General features: G+C 45.1%; 1 protein-coding gene across 6 annotated transcripts; it reads right to left on the reverse strand.

The window, feature by feature from the left end:
• On the reverse strand, positions 1-25,397 carry TOP3B (DNA topoisomerase III beta). 6 transcript variants are annotated; one of them, XM_035098607.3, is made up of 18 exons: positions 25,128-25,397; positions 22,895-23,020; positions 21,658-21,789; positions 19,655-19,761; positions 19,426-19,500; positions 18,305-18,501; positions 17,449-17,605; positions 16,186-16,299; positions 14,812-14,902; positions 14,338-14,492; positions 13,942-14,047; positions 12,013-12,159; positions 9,893-10,066; positions 6,089-6,217; positions 3,923-4,072; positions 3,720-3,820; positions 2,638-2,839; positions 1-516 (listed from the first exon to the last, which is right to left on the reverse strand). In XM_035098607.3, exons 2-18 carry the CDS (start codon positions 22,962-22,964, stop codon positions 35-37), a joined length of 2,589 nt encoding a protein of 862 aa, XP_034954498.2. In that variant the 5' UTR covers positions 22,965-23,020; positions 25,128-25,397; the 3' UTR covers positions 1-34. The 6 variants fall into 6 exon arrangements, with proteins under 6 accessions (XP_034954498.2, XP_034954500.2, XP_034954499.2 ...); XM_035098609.3 differs by having other exon boundaries at positions 24,790-25,132; XM_035098608.3 differs by lacking the exon at positions 25,128-25,397 and adding an exon at positions 24,795-25,105.
• Between the last annotated feature and the right edge of the window lie 2 nt (positions 25,398-25,399).

Raw genomic sequence — 25,399 nt, forward strand, 5'->3', positions numbered from 1 at the left:
GACATTGTATGGCGTTTTATTGTTCAATAGGTCATTATACAAAATAAGCAGCCAGAGCGGCCATCTTGTCTTTGGGTCTCTTTGGATTCAGCCTCCCTCCAGGCCTCCTGCCTTTTCCTCTTCCCCGGCCCTGCCTTTTCCCCTGCCCTCCGCGATGCATAGGGTGCTTCATCGTCGCATGCTTCAGTTCAACCAGGTCTTGGAAGACGGGGTCGCAGAATACGCAGCCAGAGTGCTGCGTCTCATTGCCAGGGAGGGGGGACTTGGCTTTATTGAAATCCACGTCCACCAGGGCGGCATCGCACGACTCGCAGGTCTCGGCCGACACCCGCACCTTGTGGGCGTTTTCAAAGAAGTGCACGACCACGTTGCATTTGTTGCAGGCCATCTTCCACTTGGGCCCAGAGGTTGGGTCAAGCACCAGGACCCCGTTCTCACACTCCACGCACTGCCCGATTCCAAGCATGTTCAACGAGTGTTGGCATGTGGGGTGGGTGCACTCATTACAGCCCATTCCTGAAGAAAAAGGAGCGACAAAGACCATGAGGGACATTTGGAGCTCACATCCCGGCCCCTTCTGTATGAGAGAGGGAAAATAACTGCATCTGGAGTTCTGCAAATAATTATTTCCCAATAATTTGTGTAACCTAACCTTTCAAATGCCAAATTATGCAAGTTAGGCAGCTCTGAAAGCTTACACATGCTTTGCATCTTTATTCTCATTGTACAAGCTGGATTTCTCTCTTTCTCTCTCTCTAATAAAAACGTAAGGATGTCATCATGCAGCTCCAATAGTAGGGTTTGTAGTCAGTGGCGGAGCTTCATGCTCACCGGGGGCGGAGAACAGGCACGGCGCCCCCAGTGACGTGGCACACGTTTTGGGGGTGGGGCGTGCTGTGCGCAGTGACATGGCACACGGTTTGGAGGCAGGGCACATTGTGCGCAGTGATGTAGAGGCGCGTTTTGGGGCGGGGCGCGCCGTGCGCAGGGGCGGGAGCACGCATTTTGGGGCGGGGCGGGCAGCGGTGATGGCGCCCCTGGGATCGTGTCACTTGGGGGCTCTGCCCCCACCGCCCCTATCTTCCTATGCCCCTGTTTGTAGTGCAACATCGTAATCCTGGATTTTGGGGTAGAGGAGCAAAAATGAAGGCAGGTTGCACAACTGCAGTGGCCATGGCATGGGAAGGAGAAGGGAAGCCACTGAGAGGCCAAAAGTGGTGGTTTAAAATAATGGGAGAAGTTTGAGTAAAGCGCTACGGAATATTTGAGGGCTCTGCGTTCTTCGTCTCTCACGTGAGGCAGCTGAGAATGGAAGAGGGAGAACTGCAAGTATAGCAAGAAGGGAGAGATGCTAAAAGGAATAGAAGTGGATGTTTTAAACAGCTGCAGAAGTTTGAGTAAAGTGGGGGGTAGAGTAACACCGAGAGGAAGATATGACAGTTTTAAACAACAGCAGAGGTTTAAGAAAAGTAGGGATGGATGGAGTGTCTCTTGAGAGGATGGGTGGTGAGAGATGATGTCCAGATTGAGTGTGTGGACTGGATTCTGAGGACTGGGTAAATGTGCATGGAGGGCACTATTTGGCGCCCTAGTCCAAGGTTCCCCTGCATTAGAGCATATATTCTGTGGTTTGTGATGCACTTGTGACCATATAAATTCCTAAAAGCCCTGTGTATGAGATGAAGATCAACCATGGCTGGATTTAGGATTCTTCTACAGGGAGGAAAGAGTGTTTTCTTCTGCCCAGCAGGTAGAAAACAGATCACACTTTATGGACAGCAGAGTCCATCTAAGCTTTCGTTTACTAACTGTGGGAAAACTTTTTTAAACCCCTACAGATTCCACTCATGAGAATGCTCCTAAACAGTTAATTCCTATAAGTTAAATTGTACTCTCAGAAGCATATATACATATAGATTTGGTTGTAAGCTGCTTTGGGTTGCCCTGGGCAAGATAAAGCAACTAACAAATAATAATAATAAAATTATTATTATTATTATTATTATTATTATTATTATTATTATTATTATTATTATTACAAGTAAGAAATCTATACACCCTTGACTGACTTGTAAGTAAACATAAAGGTAAAGGTAAAGGGGCCCCTGACCATCAGGTCCAGTCGTGTCCGACTCTGGGGTTGCGGCGCTCATCGCGCTCTATAGGCCGAGGGAGCCGGCGTTTGTCCGCAGACAGCTTCCGGGTCATGTGGCCAGCATGACAAAGCTGCTTCTGACAAACCAGAGCAGCGCACGGAAACGCCGTTTACCTTCCCGCTGGAGCGGTCCCTATTTATCTACTTGCACTTTGACATGCTTTCGAACTGCTAGGTGGGCAGGAGTAAACATATGCAAACATTTGCATATAACATAAACATTTGCAAGTAAACATATGTATACACAATTCTGATACAATTTTAAGCATAGGGGTGAATTGCGGCCACACTCCCTTTAGTGAAATTCTGGTCATCAGTAGTGATCCTAAGACTCAAAATACGTTTTTTCAAGTATGTTCTCCAGCGCTGTCAGAATGACACCTGCAGCAGTTTTCTTCTTAAAACCTTGTGAGAGACTATTATTTAAAAATGTGTCACAAAAAGGACCAAGCCGATGTATCTTTCACTGCAGAAAATCTAACCTTTTTTCATGTCCCTGAAAGGGGGATTGTTGTAACAGTAAGGACACAGTGGGTAGCTCTTCCCTCTTGACCCAGAGGACCACAGCACCAGTTCAAAGTCATCCAGTGGGCATCGCAACTCTTTGTAGAGTTTGATGACACCATTCTGGGGAAGGCTGTAGGTCTCGTCGCAGTGAGAGCAATGCAGACGGCTCGGCTTCGCCTACAAAGAATTAAGGAAAACACATTAAGAAAGATGGTTTTTCCTCTCGTCATCTTACTCAAAAGACCTCTTCATTCGGCAAGGGGTAAAGCCTAAATCGAGTGTCATTGATCTTGCAGGTCTCACCTGCTGCTTACAAAATCCTGTTATCGGGTATTTTGTCTTGGGACTGTTTTTGAAAAGTGTCTGGGCAGTCCAGCTGTTCCAGAGTGCAGGGGGTAGAGTGTTGAAAGAAGCCAGCTTTTGGACCATATGGCACCATCATTACAGTACTTTCGCTGGATACTGGCCCATTTCCAGGTACAATTCAAAGTGTCAGTTATCGTTCTAAGAGACTAAAGAAAACCTAAAGGCAGAAAGTTTTAACTTTCTGGGTAAGTTAACTTACCCTTAACAGTGCTCAGCATATAAAGAAGAAGAGTTAAGGTAAAAATATTTATTTATTTTTCGTTCCACTTATGAAATGTAAGAGGAAAAACAGCACTCTTACAACCTTTATAAAAGCAGAATACCCAAAGGAGTGCTTTTTAATAAGTATATGGCCGGATGCATTTCTTCCTTCAGTGGCCCGATATTTGTACAGTGGTACCTCGGGTAAACCCGGGACGCGGGTGGCGCTGTGGGTTAAACCACAGAGCCTAGGGCTTGCCGATCTGAAGGTCGGCGGTTCGAATCCCCGCGACGGGGTGAGCTCCCATTGCTCAGTCCCAGCTCCTGCCAACCTAGCAGTTCGAATCGACAAGCCCTAGGCTCAGTGGTTTAGGCCACAGCGCCACCCGCGTCCCAACATACATACATTCAATTTAACAACATACATATGAAACACTGCCCCCCCCCACGCACAACTGTGAATCTTGAATAAACTTAAATTCTACATTACCTGAATATACTTCATAAAACGATGGCATTTTCCACAGCGGGAAAGGGGCTTGCCTGTGGCAGCAAGCGGTGAGAAGGACACTTCCATCAACTCATCCATGCCTGCCAAAAAAACAAGTCACAGAAATGTCAACTGCATGCTTTGCTTGCTTCCTGATTTAAAGACACGAGGCTAGATCGATTCGAGAGTGGGAAAACCCTTACCGGCAATTGAATCAACAAAGTAGTGAAACTTCCTTTTGAAGATATCCAGGGTGTGCTCTAGGACCTGGTGATAATTGGCTTTACCTTGGGCGATAAGGTTGAGCTGTTTCTCTACAGCACTGCGGATTGTGGGAAGAACGAGCTCTGCATCTAAGAGGGAAACCAGAGATAGAACAAATATCCAAGCGGGTGGAGAGAGGTCAATCTGCCAGGATCTTCCCTGTTATGAGCCCAACTCGAATAAACAGAATCCATGCAAAAGCATACTGTTTCCTGGGGGCAAGTCTTGTTTATTTCGCGTTTTCTTCTGCAGGAGATTTCGGTGGTCTGCACCTAATGTCTAAAAGCATTTGCTAACATTTGTATCCATGTTCAGACATGTTTCCATCTGATGGACTATACCCCCCCCCAGCAATGTGATTATGTAGAGAGGTTTTTTAAACGACATTTTAAAAATAAACTTCTCCTTTGGCTAGACTCTTGTCCGTATGCAGGGGCAGACCTTGGTGATATAGCACCCTGTGTGAGGCTAAAATCTGACACCCTCTCCAGCCCTTTCCCCGCCTTCCCAACGCCAGGTAAGAAGTGCTGGGCTTTGCAAAGGAGGCATGAGGGTCCTATAGTAGTAGTAGTAGTAAAGGTAAAGGCAAAGGGACCCCTGACCATTAGCTCCAGTCGTGACCGACTCTGGGGTTGCAGCGCTCATTTCGCATTATTGGCCGAGGGAGCCGGCGTACAGCTTCCAGGTCATGTGGCCAGCATGATTAAGCCGCTTCTGGCGAACCAGAGCACCACATGGAAACGCCGTTTACCTTCCCGCCGGAGCAGTACCTATTTATCTACTTGCACTTTGACGTGCTTTCAAACTGCTAGGTTGGCAGGAGCTGGGACCGAACAACGGGAGCTCACTCCGTCGCGGGGATTCGAACCGCCGACGTTCTGCTCGGCAAGCCCTAGGCTCTGTGGTTTAACTCACAACGCCACCCACGTCCCATTAGTAGTAGTAGCAATAATAACAATGTATTACTTATACCCCGCCATCTGGCTGGTCCTCCCCTGTCACTCTGGATGGCCTCCAACATAATATTAAAAACACGATTGTCAGAGGGTCGTCGTGGCTACTCTAGAGTAACTCCTCTTGAGTCCAGTTTGTCTTTAAAGATTTTTGTTGTGCAAAGTATATGCAGTGCATAGACAGCTTAAAACATGACCTCTCATTCCGAATCAGAATCCAGCAATGGCGTACGTCTGTTTCTACGCCAGCAAAGTAGTCTAGGCATCCCAAAACGCCTCCCCCTTGACCTGCGTCGCGGTGCTCTCCTTAACTCATGCACTAGAAGGAGCAATGCCCTCTTAGCCTCCTCCTGCTCAAGGTGGTGGAAGGGCTCTCCAGCATCCTTTAGCCCTTGCCTACATCTCTCCTCCCCTGAGCTTTCCCATCGTTCCGCACACTGGCTGCTCTCTCCCTCCGAGTCTCTCCCCTCCCCCCTGGCTGCTTCAGACCCACTGCTGCTGCCTGTGCTTGGCGAGGTGGACGTTAGGATGATGGGGCTGGCTCCCTGTAGGGAGTCACCCTTACAACGATAAAATATCAAACAGTAAAAACTTCCCTAATCAGTGCTGCCTTCAAATGTCTTCTAAAAGATGTCTTCTGACATCTGATGGGAGGGTGTTCCACAGGGCAGGCGCCACTACTGAGAGGGCCCTCTGCCTGGTTTCCTGTAACCTCACTTCTCGCAGTGAGGGAACTGCCAGAAGGCCCTCAGAGCTGGACCTCCATGTCTGTGCTGAACGATGGTGGGTGGAGACGCCCCTTCAGGTATACTGGGCCGAGGCCGTTTAGGGCTTTAAAGGTCAGCACCAACACTTTGCATTATGCTCAGAAACGTACTGGGAGTCAATGTAGGTCTTTCAGGACCGGTGTTATATGGTCTCGGCAGCCACTCCCAGTCACCAGTCTAGCTGCTGCATTCTGGATCCTAGAGCCCCCATGCCTCTTTCTCAAAGGTGGACAAGAGCTTTGCAGATTTTGAGAAGGTGCCCTCCTTGGCTGCATACCCACGTGCGGGAAAACTGGTGGCACTGCCCTAAAACTGTATCGGCTCTATGGAAGCTAGGATCTCCAGAGTTGTGAGAAATTGTACAGAAAAGCAGCCACAAACCAACCTATTTTATAGTAGCCGTGCACGAGAACAATGCCCAGGTTTGTAGGTTTCAGTCTGCGGCCGCTCTCTACCGTCACATAGTTGCGCTGGCAGATGTTGTTGATATGCACAGGAATGCTGGCGTCCGTTCCTGATAGCAGTGATGATAATAAAATCACTTAGCATTTGTAGTGCACTTTAAAAGAGTTCAAAGTAGCTCACGTGCATTATCCAGCTGTAACCCTGTAAGGTTAATATTCAATATTATTATCCCCCATATTGCAAGGAGACTGAGAGAGAGAGGTTTGCCTAAGACCACCTAGTGAGTTCATAGCAGAGGCAACATTCAAACCAGGGACTTGATCTGTAGCTCACAGCTTTCCTATAGATAGCCACTCTGAAGTTCTACTGAACTTCCAAGTAAAGTGTGAGAAGGATTACAGCCTCAATCTCTTTGTCTACTTTTTATCTATTGTTCTATTCCCTCAGACTTTCCAAGTTCCAAAACAGAAGGCCGCATGCTCATCCCTTCTTTGTGTATATACACACCACTTTTCTAAATATTTGCTCTCCTTCGGCTCACGAGTTCAAGTCTCCTGCTCCTTAAAAGAAAAAGTGGCTGTTCAGACAAAACGTAGTGGCCAAAATAAGAGGAAAAGCTTTTATGAAACAGCAACACAAACTTGACAATCTAAGAAATGAAAGTGGTCGCACATACGACGCTGGGGATTTTGAATTCAGATTTCTAGTTCCTGAATACCAAATTAGTTTTAACATAATGCATTCTAAATCCCTGATCCTTCTGGAGTCATCTCCCATACTTGGCCAGATTTATTTTTTAAACACACAATAAAGGAATGTGAAGGGAAAACGAAGGATTTGCTAATGTGCTCAGCTGCCCTTTGTAATGTTAGTGTGCATCAATGCCTCTATGAGGCAACTGAAATGCACTGTCTTAATTCAGTTGCAGCCAAAGGATACTGGATAGGAAAAGTTGGGGTGCAGAATTTGAGGCAGGGCTGTAGCTCCAGGGTAGAACACACACACTCTGCATGTAAAATATTGTAAGTTCAGTCCCTGACTGCATCTCCAGCTTTGTTGTTGTTGTTTAATCATGTCCGACTCTTCGTGACCCCATGGACCATAGCACGCCAGGCACTCCTGTCTTCCACTGCCTCCCGCAGTTTGGTCAAACTCATGTTCGTAGCTTCGAGAACACTGTCCAACCATCTCATCCTCTGTCGTCCCCTTCTCCTAGTGCCCTCTTTCCCAGGGAGTTTTCTCTTCTCATGAGGTGGCCAAAGTATTGGAGCCTCAACTTCAGGACCTGTCCTTCCAGTGAGCACTCAGGGCTGATTTCCTTAGGAATGGATAGGTTTGATCTTCTTGCAGTCCATGGGACTCTCAAGAGTCTCCTCCAGCACTAAAATTCAAAAGCATCAATTCTTTGGCGATCAGCCTTCTTTATGGTCCAGCTCTCACTTCCATACATCACTACTGGGAAAACCATAGCTTTAACTATACGGACCTTTGTCGGCAAGGTGATGTCTCTGCTTTTTAAGATGCTGTCTAGGTTTGTCATCTCCAGCTAGGGCTGGGAAAATTTGGGAAAGGAACTGCCAGTTAAGTGTTGAAAATACTATGCTAGAGGGACATAGCTGCCAAGTTCTCCCTTTTTAAAAGGGAAATTCCCTTATGCTGAATAGGCTTCCTCGCGAGAAAAGGGAAAACTTGGCAGCTATGTAGAGGGACCAAGAGTTTGCTTTGGTGTAAAGCAGCTTCCTCTTTTCTGATTCTCCTGGCATAAATCTGGAAGGGGTGGTGGTGTCTGCGGCTCTCAAGACGTTGCTGGACTACAATTACCATCATCCTTGATGGAATAGGCACTGGGTTCCACCCATCTTGGGGGAGGGGGGCTCTGCAGCCGCAGGGAGGCCCAATGGGGTCTGCCACAGTTGGGGGGGAGCTGCTGCAGCGAGGCCCAGCCCCTCAAGATTGGGTGGCTCAGCCCCATCCCAATATATTGGGACCTATGCTACCTGGGGCAGATGGGAGTTATTAAAATACTTTATGCCAAGGTGGCTAACCTGCGACCTCTAGAGGGCCACAGGTTAGCCACCCTGGCATGAAGTATTTTAGTCATAAGAGAGGGGAATTCCTCCACTTACAACTGTGTACTGCGCTCCAAATAGATGCCACCCACTTATCTATAATGGTGACTTATTTTCTGGACCGACTCCTATGCTGTATCTTATTCATCATTTGACACACCTGTATCTCATTCTCTGGACTTTACTTGTAGTGCAGCAGCTGCACCAAAAGCTTTCTACCACTGGCATTGTTTTGGTTTTCTTTTTAACTGCTTGTTCCTGCACACTTCTTTCCTTTTTTAAAGGAATCTGTTCCTTCCAGTGTGTGGAACAAACATCTGGTTTCTGCTATTCTGGATGGGGTTTGATCTCCATAATCTCCCCCTTGCTTTTGTTTCACATCTCTTAGAATTCTTAACGCTAGTCGATGGGGAAACGCACCGAGTTTCATCTCTGTGAAATATTAATCATGGTGGGGAAGCAATGGAAGCTTGCAAATCTTGACTACACTTATCTTAACGTGCGTTTTAATTGCTGTAGTGGTCTTACAGTACTTTGATATTTTACTGTACATCATTTTGTGAGCTTTGTGAAAAGGAACTTGCACGCGGCAAACATAAATAAAAAACAAATGGTAAATTTACAGCTCCCTCCCGCCGCCCCAGTGGATTTGGTTTTGCTTTGATACTGAGCTGGGGAGCAGGCAGTGACATGAGAGGTAGCAAGAGTTAGAGGCATAATGATGTATTAAGTGAGACCTACGACGGTCCTCATGCTCCTGCCCAAAAGTGCCACAAGATAATGCCCCACAGTTTTATGGTAAGTTTGGTTTTTAATGTCTGTCATTAAGTTCATTTCAGTGGGTCTGAAAACTTGGGGCGACTACCACCTTAAGTCTGCCGCTTTGAACCACCATTTTGCACCTGACTCCAGCTGATACACCTCAGGATTTTAGCACAAAAGAACTATACATATTATGTGAGCATGATAACAGTCAAACCTCGGAACTCGAACGGCTCCGTTGCCAAACGTTTCAGTCCCCGAATGCCAAAAACCCAGAAGTGTGTGTTCTGGTTTTCAAACGTCCCTCAGAACTCGAACATCCAACACGGCCTCCGCTTGAGTCATAGCTGTCAACTCTCCTTTTTTTTTTGCGGGAAACTCCCTTATTCCAAGCCACAGCTGTCAACCTTCCCCTTTTTTGTTGGAAATTCCCTTATTCCAGCGCCATTTCCCGCTGCTATCCTGGATTGGTAGATATACTGTAGACCAGGCATGTCAAACCTGCGGCCCTCCAGATGTTTTGGCCTACAACTTCCATGATCCCTAGCTAGCAGGACCAGTGGTTGGGGAAGATGGGAATTGTAGTCCAAAACATCTGGAGGGCCGCAGGTTTGACATGCCTGCTGTAGACTGTCCCCGGGATGGGTGAGGCTGCTGATCCCTTATTTTCAAATCCGAAAGTTGACAGCTATGGCTTGAGTGCAAGAAACTCTTGCAACCAATCGGAAGCTGAGCCTCAGAACTCAAATGTTTCAGAAGTCGAACGGCCTTCCAGAACGGATTACATTTGAGTTCCGAGGTTTGACTGCATTAATATTCAAAACACAGGCATCTCCCACCCTTTCCAATCACACAGCAACATTGCCACCACCAATGGAATTTTGCCAGTATTTGAAGAAACGCCAGTTCATTATGAAATGAAATAAAGTGATCCGTTCCCTTCCGTTTCCTACCAATGCCATGTTTTTCCATCAGAGTAATGAGCTCTGCTTCAGTCAGGTAGTCAGGAGGATTGGTTTGCTTCTCCAGCAGTTTAACTTCACTGATAGGAAAGACTGTGCCTCTCTCACAGCTGGGGAGACTCTCTTCTGGCGGAATGCTCTGCCAGGGCATAATCTCAGTGAAACCTGTAGCAGAGTTAAAATTCTGATTAATCAGCATTGTTGCTTTCTAAAAAAATTCCACATCTCAACCGGCCTCTGGCTAGAGGTTAACTGGTTGGTTCCCATCCAGCTCTGACATAAGACAGACCCCCAGTTAAGCACGTTTTGAAATCCCAGTGAGATGTATTTGATGATACAGTCATACTTTGGTTTTCTAACAGCTTAGTTCCCAAACGTTTTGGCTCCCAAACGCCGCAAACCCGGAAGTGACTCTTACTGTTCCTGCAGCCAGTCATAAGCTGCGATTTGGTTTTTGAATGTTTTGGAAGTCAAATGGACTTCCAGAACGGATTCCATTTGACTTCCAAGGTACGACTGTAACCCCAATTTTGGGTAAGAAAGTATTAAATGTTATCTTCTAATACAGGGGGACAAGTATACAAAGATGGTACCTGGTGTCTGTAAAGACTCCAGTGGTGTTTGTTGATGTTGTGGTTTTTTTTTAAAAAAATATTGTATACCAAAGATCCTAGAAAGTCTCACTGACTTCATTTTCCAGAAGCACGGAAACTCAATCAATCAATCAATCAATCAATCATTTATTGCACTGGAATAAAAGCCATTACAAATCCATTTACAATAAATCAAATTAATGAGTTCCCTGCACAATCTACAGCGTTGTCTTTTATGCGCCTAGCACGAAGACGTTTGGTGGCTTTTGCAAATAGGACTGCTTTATACGTGACAATCAGGTCGCAGTCAGATAATAGCCAACATATTTTCACTTGAGGGTTCTGTCCCTGTAGCGGTGCCAACATCTGTTCCAAAAATCTCTTTCTGGGGTTTTGATAGAGCTGACAGTGAGTATGTAATGGGGAAGATCTTCTACTTCACCTACCCCACAAATACAGAATCTTAAAATGCCTTGGAACTTTCCTGTATCTTCCAACTAAGGCAGATGTGGGCATTGTTTGAGAGCTGTAAAAGCAGTTCTCAGGGAGGCAAAGGTAAGTGTCTGCAAATATTGGGCTCTGGTGTGGTTAGATTTCAGCAAATGGTACCAATGGGAGAATTTTGAGATATAGATTGAAGACAAGTCTTGCTCGTTAGCACAGAAACTCTACCCAACAATAACAAAGGCAGCAGAAATACTAAGTGATATATAAATTTACACACAGAGGTGATATCATCTATATACGGTATATAAAAATGTACACCGACCATGTTTGTTTGTCTCCACTTTTCACCAAAACCACTTGACCGATTGTGTTCAAATTTGCACACAATGTCACATGCGGATAAGCGAGTGACCACATACCATTTGCATAGACAGACATCACAACAGCGCCAGGTTAAACCCCCCAAACCCCATGTCTCCAAGGGCGGGGCAGAGTGCATACTGGGAAATAGAAGCCAGAAGCTGCGTCTCACAGGGTAGGGCAGATTATAAAGTCAGGAACCAATATGCTATAACCACCACAATGGCCATTCCTCCACAAAGGGCCACACCGGGATCCTGCCCCTAGCCACCCACGTCCCACCGTCAGAGACAGGCCTCACATTGCTGCCACCGCACCAAAAACCAAGCCACGCCACGCCACACTGTTCCCGTCCCCTTCTCTCTCCAAAACACCTCAACTCAGGTTTGCAGGGAGCGGAGGTGGGGACTTCCCTGCGTTGGGGGCGGGGGCAGGACGGGGTTGGGATGGGTCATGGGTCGGGACGGGTTGGGGGGGAGTCACAGGGATGAGCCACAGCAACGCGTGGCCGGGCCAGCTAGTAACTTATAAAGGTAAAACCAGTGGTTCTCAACAACCATATAGGGAAGCTAGTGTGAGATTTAGTCTTACATACTTTCTGTACACTTTGTGCGAGCAATAAACACAAATGCATAGAAGGATTTAAAAATATGACTGAATTGAGAAATATATGGAGAATGAGACATGCACATTTCTTTGCTCCTTACTTACCTGGTGAAATAACAGTCTTTCCTATACAGGTAAAACGTTCAGGACCAATGCTGCAAGCAATGGTGGTTTGGAGGTATTTGCAGTCAGCACTGACAGTGGCAATGAAATGCCTAGTAATGTATTCATATAATCTCCATCCATCACCACCTAGAAATACAGATATTTTTCACTCCAGTTTGCATACCACTTTAGAAGAACAGGAGGAAAGGCAAATTCTAAAGGCGGGCGGGGAGATACTAACTTATTCATGTACGTTTCTTAAAATCCTTATGCCTCCATACCCATTATGATTCTGCGCCAAAATAAGCTTAACAGCACAATCACAACAATATCTACTCAGAAGTAAGTCCTAAGGAATTCAGTGGGGCATACTCCCAAGTCACTGGGGTTAGGATTGCCACTTAATTTCCGCCTTTCACTAAGGAAGGCCCACTCTCATCACCAATATTTCATTGTTGTGGCTTCTCAGTTGAGATGTAAGAAACACAGGGTTGTTTTATATTGAGTCAGGCTAATGGTTCACCTAAGTGGTGTCAACGCTGACTGACAGAAGGAACTCTCAAGGGTTTTAAAGAGTCTTTCTCAGCCAAATCTGGACACGGCAGGGATTGAACTTGGAATCAGCAGCATACAAAGCTAGGTTGCTTTAGCAGGAAGGAATACAAGTGAGACCAATGATGACTGCTTAAGTTATAGAAAAAGGAGAAGATAAAGTCCCCACCAGAGAAGAATGGCAGATCAAGTTGATGGATTATGCCGAAATGGCCAAAATGACTGGAAGAATCCGAAATCAGGAAGACCAACATTTTAATAAGGAACGGGGGAAATGTATAACTTCTCTTAAAAACCATTGTAAACAGTTAAAAGCATGAGTAGGATTGGAATATCACCTGTAGTCTAATGGTGAATTTTGGACACAATGGAGAGGCAAAAGAGTTGGATTATCATAAAAGATGCAGGAGGGAATGATTAACAATAGGACCCACAAAGGGGAGGAGGGAAGTCCAAGAGATTCCTTGGAATCTTGTTTTTATGTTGTAAATTGGATGCGACTGTAAAATTTTAATTTGAAAAACCAAATAAATATAGATATATTTTAAAGTTCTAGAAAGAGGACTGCTTTGCCATTTTAAAAGGTACTATCTTAACTCTGGGGATGCGGGTGGTGCTGTGGTCTAAACCAGTGTTTCTCAACCAGTGTGCCTCCAGATGTTTTGGGACTACAACTCCCATCATTCCTGACCACTGGTCTTGCTAGCTAGGGATGATGGGAGTTGTAGTCCCAAAACATCTGGAGGCACACTGGTTGAGAAACACTGGTCTAAACCACAGAGCCTAGGGCTTGCTGATCAGAAGGCTGGCGGTTCAAATCCTCGTGACGGGGTGTGTTGCCGTTGCTCGGTCCCTGCTTCTGCCCACTTGGCAGTTCGAAAGCACACCAGCACAAGTAGATAAATAGGTACCGCTCTGGCGGGAAGGTAAATGGCATTTCCGTGCACTGCTCTGGTTCACCAGAAGCAGCTTAGTCATGCTGGCCACATGACCCGGAAGCTGTCTGCGGACCAACGCCGGCTCCCTCGGCCTATAGAGCGAGATGAACGCCGCAACCCCAGAGTTGTCTGCGACTGGACCTTACAGTCAGGAGTACCTTTACCTTAACTCTCAATGTGCAGCCCAGATAATTGAGACTAACTTAACTGGCATCATTCACGCTCCTAAACATACTAAAAAAAGTATTTGAGAGAAAATTTAAGCCTTATGAAGTTATCATAGCTGCTAAGAAAAATTCTTCCAAGTCAACTTCACTGCATTATGAGGCCACCCCCCACCCCTCCGGTAAAGAACTGCTTACAGGCCCAGTAATTTCCACGAGGTCTAAAAAAGTGCAACCAGCCTTTAGGAGTTTAGACTCCTAAATAATCAAGTCACCTAGTTCTGCTTCTGTGGCAGTTCTCATCGGTGTTATTGGGGGATGGTCACCTGCATCATGACCTTTCCTTGGTTTGTTAATACCTTCTGACAGTAACGCTTTTACCTAGGGGGGAAACCAAAAGAAAACGTATGTAAGTTAGGAATGCAGATTTTTCTTCATGACCACAATCGGTCTAAGGTTTGGTGATCTTCCACTGATTTCAGTGGGACAACATTTAAGCAAGTGCTTTAAAAAACTCTGTGAACGCAATGGTACTTAGGAGAGCTTCAACTGTGGCCGGATCATGCCCTTTATATTTCTCATTGTTTGCGTAGCAGTTTGCAAAAGGTGCCATTTTCTTCACATTGCTTTTTCAAATAAATAGCAGACCTATGTATATATATAAAACTTACTGTTTCAGCCCAGTAAGGATTATTAGCCTGCTGCCTCAAAGAGCCCTTCAGATCAAAGTTCTCTGGATAGTGGGTAGTTTCTGTTCGAGGATAACTGATATAGCCTTGTGTATAAAGCCGTTCTGCTATTTGCATGGCATGCTGCGGTCCCATTCCTAGAAATAAAATATTGACATTTTTTTTTTAAAAAAAAGCCAATTATCTTATTTAATAACCAAATGTTTAAAGTCACAAGACTTTTTCCAGATTTAATCTTTTCCACAATTCGGAATGTAGAGAGCAGATAAGATTACTTGTCCAGTTGGCCAAGTGCTGTCTGTTCCAACCAGAACTCACTCTTCAAAGTCTCTGGTTTGGCATCAGGTGCTGGGAGAGATTGAACCCGGGATTTTCTGCAGCAAAGCACTGCAGCAACGGCCCAAGTCTCTGAGCTGTGAGCTAAGCAAGACTGATGCCACTGAGCCATATACTTACCCAATGCAGAACTGGCAACTCTTAACATCTCTACAGTATTCAGTGCCAGAGGTCTCTGCTTAGCCTTCTCCTTCTTACTCACAGATTCGATCTACAACACAGAAACAAGTCCCTTGGTGAGATATCAGGGGGAAAGCAGAAGGGAAACCCAACCCATAACACAGTCCTATACATGCTGTCAGAGGTTCTTGCGGCTACTAATGAGTAACGACGCTCCATGCCTCTCTGTCTTTAAGGTGTCTTTCTTGTGCATCTTATTTACAGTGCAAAGAGTCTGGAAAACATGTCTGCTTAGTCCGAGTCAGAACCTCGCAATGGCTTCTTTCTGTTTCGCGCCCAACATAACAGCTTGGGATCCCCAAAGTGCCTCCCTCTCGCCCTACGGGGTGCCATACGCCTCAATTCAGGCGTCGGGGGGAAGGGCCGTCCTACTGACTGCTCTCCCGTGGCCAATTCCCTCATTTCCTCCCCTGCTGCTTCCTTCTCTACTTGGTGTTGAGGCTCTCTCATGCTGTCCGAGCCTCTCTCCTCCCTCTCTACTTCCTAATTGCTGTAACCTGATCCGCTACTGGATGTGCTGCTCTGCGAAGAACTCGACCTGATGGGGGGGGGGCTGTTCCCTATAAGCCCTCCCCCTTACACACGCCTACTTGAAAGTAAGTCTCATTAGGTGCAATCGGGCTTACGTTCAGGTACATTGGTAAAGAATTGTGAGCTAAATTTCTCTATCTCCAATTTAGTGTGGAGATGAGGAAGCTAGCAACATGTTTCTATTGTACAGTTGTACCTCGGAAGCCGAACAGAATCCATTCTGCAAGTCTGCTCAACTTCCAAAGCACGGCTTCTGATTGGTTGCAGGAAGTTTGAAAACCGGAACACTCACTTCTACTTTCCGATCGTTCGGGAGCTGAAACGTTCTGACTCCAGAGGCCTTCGGGAGCAAAGGTACAACTGTACGCTACTTTTAGTTCCAACACTTTCGGTACCATACAGTAACTGAAAACAGTTTGCCAGGAGTTGCCAAAGTGGTGCCTGCATATGCTAGTCTGCTACTTACATTATGGTGCGTGTCAAAGGTCTCAGTAAATGTCCACATCAAAATCCACAATGCACAGAAGAATGTTTGCTCTTCCTGATCAATTCCCTCTCCTCCATTTAACACGCCCTCTTAAACATGCCCACATTTCATTGGATGCCAGGATGGGACACCCTCCCTCCTTTCTATTCTGTGAGCGAGATCTCTGGCCTCCAGAGATTGGAGACCCCAATACACCATGAGAGAAGATGCAAGGCCTTATTTGAACTTTCAACACTGAAACAACAGGAGTTCTGAAACCAGAATTCAGCCCGTGTACAACGTTCTCATAGCCTTACCTTCGCTTCTTTCGCAACCTTCGTTATGTTTAGGAACATCTGAGCAATTTCCCTGTCAAACACCCTCACTCTGTCCCACTCGAGTGTCAGACAGCAGTCTTTTTCATGGCTAACCTGTCAGGAAGAAAATAAACAGAAAAGCTAAAGTATCTTCTGTTCTTCTCCAGCAGTAACCTATTCTTTAACAGACATAAGCCAAACTGAACCACTGAGGTGGCGTTTTCTAAGATGCTGCCCTTAGCGGCATGCTTTGACGTGCCAAACTCCCAAGACTAACAGCACACAAAACCAGTTTGTGAAGGCATACTACCAAGACAAAGATCCAGTTTTCAATTTAATTCATTCACTAGATTTGTACACTGCTTTTCTGCCAAGACAGCATACAATTTGTTCCTGGTTCATGAGACAGCCCCTTGAAGACAGACCAATGAATTTCGTTTAAGTCACAAACCCATTTGCAACCATCTCCGTCACACAGATATTTGCTTGTTATACTTCAAAATTCCAACTTTCTGCAAAATAGGAAGAATTGAGGAGACATAAGAAACTTAATTGCTACTGCAACTGAGGCAAGGAGTTGAAACTGTTTGCATTTAGTTTCCATCCCAGCCTCCAGCATTTGACTGCTTCAAGGCCGAAGTCAAATAGCCTGTTAAGAGTCCCAGTCCATGGGTTGGTACTCTGTACTGCCTCAGCTTTCCTGTGCTTTCCCACTTCTACGGTGGCTGCACTGTAACACCCTTTACTTCAGGTGGGGAGAACCTTTGGCCCTCCAGATGTAGCCTAACTACAGCTCCCATCAGCCACACCAAGCGTGGCCAATGGTCAGGGATGGTGGGGGTTGTTGTTCAGACAACCTCCTTACAGCTACTTTAGTTGAGTATCTTATATCTAACCTGAAGCATATTCCATGAAAGATGGTTCACTTTAAAAGCTTGTATCGAATCATGGATTTGTGCTAGTGAAATTCTTCTGTAGGGTGGAACACCTGGCTGTCACCAGTCCCTCAAGGTTGGGTGACCCTCTGGATTAGAGATGGCATAGAAGCCTGCAATTGGTAAAAATGGGTGGCCATGCCTTGTGATAATAGAAGCTACCACTGGATACAACTCGATACTGTGAATTTTTAACACAATTCTGAAACCTGGGCTAAGCTTTTCTTTTTTCCAATTAATATTAATAGCGTGTACAAAAGCAAATTCATATTCAGTTACTATCACACAATTAGATATTCAGGGAGGCAGGAATCTCTTTATCACGAACCTTGGCTTGCAACACCCAGTAATTCTCAGGCTTGAAAGACTGGATTTTATCATGTCGCTCCACACAAAACCCTAGAGTTGGCGTTTGACAGGGTCCGAAGGAGATTAGTGAGCTGTCTAAATTGCCGTATTTACCCTGGAAGTATTTTGTCTGAAACCTATAAGATAAAGAAATGAAGTTAAGCTATTAGTTTTCAGTGCTGATAATTACACCTATTTAACCCTAACGAACCACATATATCTAACATATGTTTCCAGGAGATATTGCTAGATCGTGACCATCTAAAATGTGTTTCAGTTATCGTGTACGCACATGCGAACTTTACTGGATGTGATTCTTACATTTTATAATTTTAAAATGTGTTGTTTTAAAACTGCTGCTTCTTCTTCTTTTTTTAAGTGGCCATCATCTGCACAATGAATGACCCAGTTCACACATAATGCTAATAATTCTTTCCTGGGGAAAGAATGGTCACTGCATCCCTCCCCTAGCCCTGCTACACTACTAAGGACTAAGCTATGGTTTGGTTTAGCATGCTCTCCAAACCCGAGTTTGTGGTATGCCTTACGCCAGGCTATGAGTCTGAGTTCAGACAACATGCTGAACCAAAACTTGGCTTAGCCCCAGGTAGGGTGATGGCAACAGGACTTGGGGAGGACTACGCAGCTGTGATCCGTTCTCCAGGAACCCACACATTCACCTGTCTGCCTTAAGTCGTGGTTTGGCTTTGTGTTAAGTGTGAACTGAGTCAATAAATGGTATTGTGTGATTCTTTTTTGAGTAATCTAGTTTGAAACAATTTTCCTTGTACATCAGGCAGGGGGAAACTGTGGCGCTCTGGGTGCTGTGTGGATACCTTGTAAATGCACAGCCAATTCTCAGATCCAGCTCCTGGCGGGCATCTACAGACAAAGCCTCATTGTGGTTAGGCTCCCCTAAGTTGTTCATGGCATTGCAAATGTCTGTGTCCGTAATAGAACTGAACTTGGCTCTGTATACGGTCCTTTCGCTGCCACGAGGTTTATTCATCACAGGAACAGTAGCATCCAGGACCTACGAGATGAAACCAGAGCATGTGCTTCTTAATTAAAGAAAAAACGCTGCAAATTAGACACATCCACTCTCAAGTGCCTATGAAGACAATAGGTACACCTTAGGAACATTTCCTCTACAAGCACCATGGAAACAAATGGGAGTTGTTCAAGATCACGACTGTGAATGTTTCATTGATTTCAATGAAGCTTGTGCAACAGAAGTTCCTGAGAGAGGTGCATCCAGAAATTTAGGTGTTTTATCACAGAAAACCAATCCGCTTTGTGGATTGTGGCTCCAATCTTCAAAATGCTGCTGTAGCATGAGAAAGGTCCTTGGAAAAATCGGGATGCCAGGTTGTAACAAGAAATGAGAGTATCTCAGTTCCCCATTTCTACACTTTCAAGTCTAGAGGGAAGTCTGGCAGTATAAACACCACCACCCTGTCACATTTACCTGTTTCAACATGGGCTTTAGCAGATTTCCGGACTGGGAAAACATTTTGCCTATTTATTTCTCTATGAGCTAATGCAGTATATTATCTGGAAAAAAACCCCAGCTACAAATCAGGAAATCCCTGGATCCAATTTCATCTGCAATGAATTCACTCAAGTAACTTTTGCCAACATAGTCTTAGCCTCCCCATCTACAGTAGGGAGATAATAATGCTGATTTATGGAGTACAATGGACCAATTTGTACGCCATAATAAACCATACTTCATGGTTTACTGTCAATGTGGAGACACTGGTGCATGCCATCGTCAGTAAAATATAAAAATAAATATTGTTTATATGAATTCACAACAGACAGGTTCCCTGCCAATTTTCTGGATTAGAAGACCTAAAGTTTTCTACAAACTATAAAAGAAACTGTTTAAATCCATAGATACCAACTAAAATGTAGCAGTTAACTAATGAATATAAATTGGTCACAGGAATCCTACCTCAAAGCAGATGTTTTCACCTTCCTTGTCACAATCCAACCACAGAACAATACAGTCACAACCTCTCCCTTCCACCTAAAATACACATGTTCCAGTTACTGTAAAGAAGGCAGGTGTGTTGCAGGGTGTCATACAACAGGATAAATAAATGTGCATGGTTCAGAGACAAATGTAATGCTTGTTTTTTTAAAAAACAAAACAAAAACAAAACCCTCAGAACAGCAAATACCTGTAAGAATTTCACCATGTTCAGTTTGGGGTTCGCTTCTTTCTTTTCTGTCGGGGCCTTACTGAAAAGTTCAGCCGGGTCCACTTTATCCCAGTTGTTGTACTTTCCTAAGAAAGGCAACAGAATGAAATACAGGTCTCATTATCTTCAAAGCCTTTTGTGGTTATCTGCCTTAGAGCAGAAGTAAGCAATTTCCAGAATTTTCTGCGAGAGATTGGTTTGGACCTCTGGCGAGCACAACTTTATCCCTCCCTGGCATCTCTCTGGACAGGGAGAAGGAAAGAGGGAAAATATGGGAATAGCTCCAAGCACCATTGACACGTGCCCCCCCCCAACTGCTTACCCCCAAGGGAAAGTGGCCCTCAAAAGAATAAACGGTCTTAGAGGATGATGCTTATGTAGTTCAGCATTGCGTTCAGAGGTATGTGTATTTTTTATCTGACAAGTACAAAAAATCACTCTGGCAACCAGTTATATTCTCTGAAGCAGGTATATAAAAGGTGATAGCTAAGGTAACATTTTCTACTTTTGCCTTCCAATCTAAGGGTTGATTCTCACACAATACTCCAGTGCAAACATCAACACAAAACCATGGTCTGATTATTGGGGTTGTGCCTCCATCTCGCACACTCCTTCCTTCCCTTGCATATCCTCAGTTCCCTCTACCACACATTGGTTAACACTAACTATAGTGTGTTGCAACATCTGAACTGGGCAAACAGTGGTTACTGCCATCCTTATTTGCCTCCAAACAAGGTTTTTTGTTTTTGTTTTAAAAAGGAAGATTCTTGTTCATACTGTGGTTTCTAATTCTGGTCTGGAGACAAACTATGATTTATACTGCTTAAGTAGTTAATTGATTCTTGAGCGGCCTCGGTCCAGTATACCTGAAAGAGCGTTTCCACCCCCATCATTCTGCCTGGACGCTGAGGTCCAGTGCCGAGGGCATTCTGGTGGTTCCCTCGCTGCGAGAAGCCATGTTACAGGGAACCAGGCAGAGGGCCTTCTTGGTAGTGGCACCTGCCCTGTGGAATGCCCTCCCACCAGATATCAAAGAGAAAAACAACTACCAGAGTTTTAGAAGACACCTGAAGGCAGCCCTGTTTAGGGAAGCTTTTAATGTTTGACAGACTATTGTATTTTAATCTTCTGTTGGAAGCTGCCCAGAGTGGCTGGGGAAACCCAGCCAGATGGGCAGGGTATAAATAATAAATTATTATTAAATTATTATTGCACGTAGAGACCAGGGTACCAAGCGGAGGGTGTAGAAAATCAATTAAGTCATTTGCAGGCAGGCTTGCCACTCCCTGTGGGGTAATAGATTTGCCCTTGTTTGGGGTCCCCGGCTCCATTCCCCCATCTATTTGTTCTTTGTGGCACACAGGCCCAGCATCAACACAGGCAGCACCTATCCTGGTGCATAGCGGTGTACGGGTCAGATTGGCGAATACCCTTGTAAAATAGATGTACCATTTTCTTGTACGGTTTCTTAGTTTTAGAATCTTTGCAACGAGATGGGCAGATCTAAAGTTAATAACCATACGTCTCATATAAGGTCCAGAAGGCAACCATGAGATGTCCACGATATCTACGGGGCGTAGTGTGTGCCCCAACAGTTGGGTCAGGGAATTTGCGACCGAGTGTTTATCCACCCATTTGTTATAGTTCAAGGGGTGGTTTCCCACCAGTACTGCAAGCTTGCTGTTCTGGAGTTGCAGACTTGAGTTTTGTACTTGGTTGGGCAGGCATCTCACTTGTTTTTGAGCAAGGTTGGCCTGCACACTTGGGCAGGGATGAGCGGAGTTGAGAAACTGCTGAAAGTTTTTAGCACGCTGAACTTCTGATCTGGATGCGCACCCTCAACGCCAGTAGGATCCTGCCTTGTTTCAGAAAGTGTCAGGGTTCAGCTTCCTAAATGTTTCAGTCAGCTCTGCAGAAATTCTGGCCTCAAATAACAACAGAACCAAATAAAAGTGTGAAGTAGTCAACAGGTGATGCTATACCTATAAAATCCAGTGTCATCACATGGCCACAGACAGATGTCATCTTGAAACGGGCACTTTGTCCTATGAATGATCCGGTGTATTCATGCACTGAACACGCCCCATTCAGCCCTTTGCGAGAGGTCATATTTCCTACAAGAAGAAGATATGCTAATGGTAACAGTAGATATTAAGAATGTCTCATGTTGCATTTTTTTTGGACAAAGATTGTCCTGGGAATAAAGGAAGGCAAGCATCATTTAAGAAAAATAAATTACTTTTAGGAATAATAAATTACAGTTGCATTTGGGCCACTTAATCACCATAGGAGGGAGGACATATTTGGATGTAGTAAATTAGACAGTCATCCAGTATTTCATTTTCAATTTTAATCCATGGGTGATCCATGGGTGGCAACCCAAATCTAAGTATTCCTGGAGAAAGCTGATCTCCAGGATCAATTACCGTCACATTTCAGAACAGAAACTGCCTTGGAGACCCTGGTGGATTATCTAGGCCAGGATTTCCCAAACTTGGGTCTCCAGCTGTATTTGGACTATAATTCCCATCATCCCTGACCACTGGGCCTGCTAGTTAGGGATGATGGGAGTTGTAGTCCAAAATCAGCTGGAGACCCAAGTTTGGGAAACCTTCATAGGAATGGGAGGAGGACAACACCACAAGTTTTCTTACTTCCTTAGGTTGGTAGTGGGGAATATGAGGCTCTCCAGATGTTGTAGGACTCCAATTCCCAGCAGAATGGCTAATGCTTAGGGATGATGGGAGTTGTAGTCCAGCAACATTTGGAGGCCTACACATTCCCTGATCCAATACAATAACCTCCCATTTTACAAGCATTTGATGTGCAATTTCAATCATACACAGTTGAAGGTGAGCTGATTGAAAGTGTGCATGTCAAGTCCCAAGCAAGGCAAAGAGCTACACACAATTTTTGTGTATGTTCATAACCCTTGGAACTGAACTCCCAAATAAAATGAGGGATTACTCTATCTTGTTTCTATGCAGGAAGCTCACAAGCAGGACATAAAGTCTACAGCCCTGCTTGATGTTCCTCCTTTCTGATTTTCAGAGGAATACCACTTTTGAACCTGCTTTAGGTATTAGGAATTCAATGAGGATTTACTCCCAAGTTGTGTGAATGGGGTTCCGGACCAAATTGATTTAAATGCTACTACAAAAATACTGTCAAAACAACAAGCAATAGTTTTAAAGAAAAAGGATGTAGATCCTTTCTAACCTCTTGAAAGGATTTTGGCTATGGACTGAGCCAGAGAAGGCTTCTCTGCTACCATAAGAACCGTCTTCATCTTCTGCTGGTAGTCAAAAGGCTAATCAAATTTCAAGAAAATTCTGTCTTGTCAACCTAAAGAGAGAAAACAAATCCTATTTATCACTTATTTGGACTGGTGTCCTGGAGATTCAATATTTCCCCTCTCAATTTTTTTTGTTTCACAAGTACACTGAAAAGCAACTATATATCACCTAGTATTCACATCTTCTGGGACGCGGGTGGCGCTGTGGGTTATACCAGAGCCTAGGGCTTGCCGATCAGAAGGTCGGCGGCTCGAATCCCCACAACAGGGTGAGCTCCCGTTGCTCGGTCCCAGCTCCTGCCAACCTAGCAGTTTGAAAGCACGTCAAAGTGCAAGTAGATAAATAGGTACCGCTCCGGCGGGAAGGTAAACGAAGTTTCCGTGCGCTGCTCTGGTTCACCAGAAGCGGCTTAGTCATGCTGGCCACATGACCTGGAAGCTGTACGCTGGCTCCCTTGGCCAATAAAGCAAGATGAGCGCCTCAACCCCAGAGTTGGTCACAACTGGACCTAATGGTCAGGGGTCCCTTTACCCTTTACGTTTAGTCACATCTTCACAAATCCCAGTGTGTAGTACAGTGATTTTTTAAAGGTCTCTTCCAGCTAAATTATGAGAGTAACAGTGCAACCCTATACCAGTCTACCAACAAGCAAGCCTCATGGAATTTAAATATGTATAGTACATTGAACATAAATGTAAAAAAAAAGGTTAATTCCATTTTATGTGAAAGTTTATTTTATGGGAATTCTATGCAGCTGTCATACTCAAAAATAAGGAAAAGTAACACCAATCCCTTTGAAAAAAAGGAAAATAGCAAAGATTATTGGTTGAGCAAACATTTTGCTAACACTCGTTTGAATAAAATATGGGAAAGATGATACTGGCTTTTTAAATGCCTGTAAAAACATGCATATTAAAGCTGAGTTCAGTCTACTGCAACTTAGTTTAGAATTAGTTGTTCTATAAATTTATTAAGACTGGATATGTGAGAAAACCAGCAAGAGAGACAGGAGCAGACTTCGCTTTGCAACTCTGAAATGATTTCAGGAATTGTCAAAATTCAGCAGCAGACCATGCAATCCACTCTCAAAAGTGGATACATGCCCATTCAAAAGTACTGAGGCCCCAAGAACCATTCGTAGTCTGATGCTGCAAAGATCACATTTCTCCTCAAGCTCATGTTTCAGGTACAGTATGTTTTAACAGTCAGTAGACTCTACGAGGAGCATTTTATGTATGCACATTTAAAAGCGTCATTATCTGCCCCAGAGTATATTCACTGGGCAAGTAAGAATTCAAACTAACACCTACCGTATATTTATTCTAATTTCTAAGCCTCCCTATCTCCAAAGGTCCAAATTAGGTAATCCTATTTTTTTAATAACATTTGTAAAACTCACAATCCGCTGTTAATAATTCCAGTAATCTACTGATTTCCGCGGAAAGGTGGCTCTCCAATGTTTGCGCGCAGGATTGCAGCCTGTTTTAAATTTCAGTCCCAATAAACCCTGCCTTTAAAGAATGAAAATAATAAACCTCCCAAGGCAATTACCGGTAATAACAATTGCTTACAATAAGTCAAAATGCACCGTTGACCCCACCCGCAAAATTCCAATATATTAACCCGGATATTTCATATTTTATTTTGCAATGCTACGCAAGCAGGGAGCAAACGCCCGCCGAATCCCGCCACGCTTCCTTCCAAGCGAGCACAAAAACTAGGCCTTCGCGAAGACAGTCGCGCTTGCGTGTGTACTCAATGCCAGATACACACGATACCCTCCTCCCCCTGCACCGAGGAAGTAAGTCGCTGCACCACCTTGCCTGCAAGGCCTCTCCTCTCCAAGTTGTTACCAGGAACTGAAAAGGCGCCGTTTCCAAATAAAAGGAATCAGCAGCTTCCACGGCGACGCCAAACGAATTTGGGGTTTTGCGTGGGCTTTTCAAAATTGTTATTATTATCATTAATAATAAATTACGTCGTTTCCCCTGCCTCTCCCCCCTCCCCAGCTAAAAGGCGACCCAACGTGGAAGCGGATTGCGGGGGGGGGGAAAGGAAGGAGAAGCGCCCCCTGACACCCCCTTCAAAATGTCCCCCACCCCACATCTCTCGGCTCCTTCTCCCCACACAGGCGAGAGGCGGGCAGCTCTACTCACCCGGCGGGGCGGCCTCAGAAGGCTATGGCGGCGGCCATTGCCGAGGCTTCCACTGCCGGGTCACCCTCGGGCCCTCCTCCTCTTCCCAGTCGCGGATGGAGAGGCGGAGATGCTCCAGGTACCCTGCACCCCTCCAGGCGTCTCCGTTGCCATAGAAACACCCCCCCAACTTTCTTCTTCCCTTCTCCTTTCTCTGCCCCGCCGCTCGGCTGGAGATGCCTCTCTCCCTCTCTTTGTGTGCTGTTGGTTTTTAAGCTGGTGGGGGTGGGCAC

This window comes from Zootoca vivipara, chromosome 16, assembly GCF_965207765.1.
Source record: "Zootoca vivipara chromosome 16, rZooViv2.hap1.1, whole genome shotgun sequence".
Classification (NCBI taxonomy): domain Eukaryota; kingdom Metazoa; phylum Chordata; class Lepidosauria; order Squamata; family Lacertidae; genus Zootoca; species Zootoca vivipara.